The 1,621-nt window shown below is 53.8% G+C and overlaps 1 protein-coding gene across 1 annotated transcript in view; it reads right to left on the bottom strand.

The window, feature by feature from the left end:
- The window catches only part of Speg (striated muscle enriched protein kinase), a 57,037-nt gene that overhangs the window by 16,146 nt on the left and 39,270 nt on the right, over positions 1-1,621 (bottom strand). The window contains exons 21-23 of the mRNA XM_029538680.1: positions 998-1,166; positions 749-845; positions 436-636 (exon numbers count right to left, since the gene is read on the bottom strand). Of these exons, the coding sequence (XP_029394540.1) occupies positions 436-636; positions 749-845; positions 998-1,166 (467 nt within the window). The remainder of the gene's footprint in view (positions 1-435; positions 637-748; positions 846-997; positions 1,167-1,621) is intronic.

Raw genomic sequence — 1,621 nt, 5'->3', positions numbered from 1 at the left:
TGGCCTTGAACTCAGAAATCCGCCTGCCTCTGCCTCCCGAGTGCTGGGATTAAAGGCATGCGCCACCACGCCCGGCCCTTTTTTTGTTATTCTTTAAGACAAAAGATCTAGAAATGCTTTTCACTCCAACTTTCAAAAGCCCCACCATTTTTTTTTTTTTTAAGGGTTTGTCATAGCCTGGATTAGGTTGTGAAGACAGGAATGCTGATAAACTTCTGATCTACCTCCCCAGTCCTGGGACCAGAGTCGTGTGTCTCTACACGCATTTTTATGCAGTGCTGTAAACCAAGCCCAGGGCTCTGAGTGTGCTAAGTGAGCTAGATCCCTACTCCAGTTATGGCCCTAGCTCAAAAGACCACTTTGCAAAGGGTAAAACATGTTCCAAATTTGCCTTTACAAAGAACAGTCTTTCATCCCCATCTCATCCCAGGATACAGCTCTGTGACTATGACAAGTCCCCTGCGCCTCTCGAAGGCTTCGTGGAAGTAGAGCACACAGTCATGCTGGAGCCGGGCCAGCAAGCGGGCCTCACGTCTTGCTGATGCTTTAGGCTTAGCCCGGCTAGGGATGAACTTGGCTGCAAACTCCAGGCCAGAGCTCCGCTCCACTACCCGCCGCAGGTAGGAGAAGGCACCCCTGGATGACACAGGGAAGGTGACAAGACACTGCTGTTATGACAGCGCAGACTCTCTGTCTTTCCTGGCCCTCAGACCCAGCAGCCCCTCTTGGTCCTGTCCTCGCCCCACACCTGCCAATCTCTTGGTGGATGTCATAGTAGTCGCTAAGTCTTCTTCCTCGGTGTTCCTCATCTTCTCCGACCCCCTCGACCTCCATGGCTGTCTGAGCTGGGAAGGAGAGAGATGTCCCCATGTTGGGAGGACAAGAAAGAGACAAGGGCAGAGAGGGGACAAGGTGGGACAGATCCAAAAGGCAAAGGACAGAATGCGGGAACAGGGCACGATACTGCCTGTCTCTTCTCCCCAGAACACGAACCCACCCGAAAGCACAGACAGCTCGGCCTTGCAGGAGACTTCGCCCGCCAGGTTCCGGGCCGTGCAGGTATAGACGCCTCCGTCCTGGCTTCCCGCGCTGAGCAGCACCAGGGAACACTCGTTCTCCTCATACACGAAGCTCACATGATTGCTCTCGGCCAGCAGCACCTCATCCTGCAGAGGAGGGTGTCACCTGCAGCCTGAGTCTGGCTTTACTGACACCTGGACCTAGCTATCCCTCCACACCAGATGGCCTCTTTCATCTGCACCTGAAGGCCAGGAGCCTGCCTATCAAGCCCCCACTGCTGCCTTTACTCAGTCCCTCTGACCCCAGGACCAGCATCAGCTTCTCCATTATCTCTTGTTAATAACCCCTAACCTGTGCCAGTTGGCGGTGACACACACCTTTAATACCAGCACTCACTGGAGAGGCAGAGGCAGGCAGATTTCTGAGTTTGAGTCCAGCCTAGTCTACAGAGCAAGTTCCAGGACAACCAAGGCTCCACAGAGAAACTCTGTCTTGGAAAAACCAAAAACCCAACCCGACCCAAACCAACCAACCAAACAAGACCCTTAACCCTTCAGTTAGCCCCAAGAGTCCAACCTCCTCCTCCTCCTCCTCCTCCTCC

This window comes from Mus pahari, chromosome 5, assembly GCF_900095145.1.
Source record: "Mus pahari chromosome 5, PAHARI_EIJ_v1.1, whole genome shotgun sequence".
In the NCBI taxonomy this organism is placed as follows: domain Eukaryota; kingdom Metazoa; phylum Chordata; class Mammalia; order Rodentia; family Muridae; genus Mus; species Mus pahari.
This window is presented reverse-complemented; position numbering and strand designations above follow the sequence as displayed.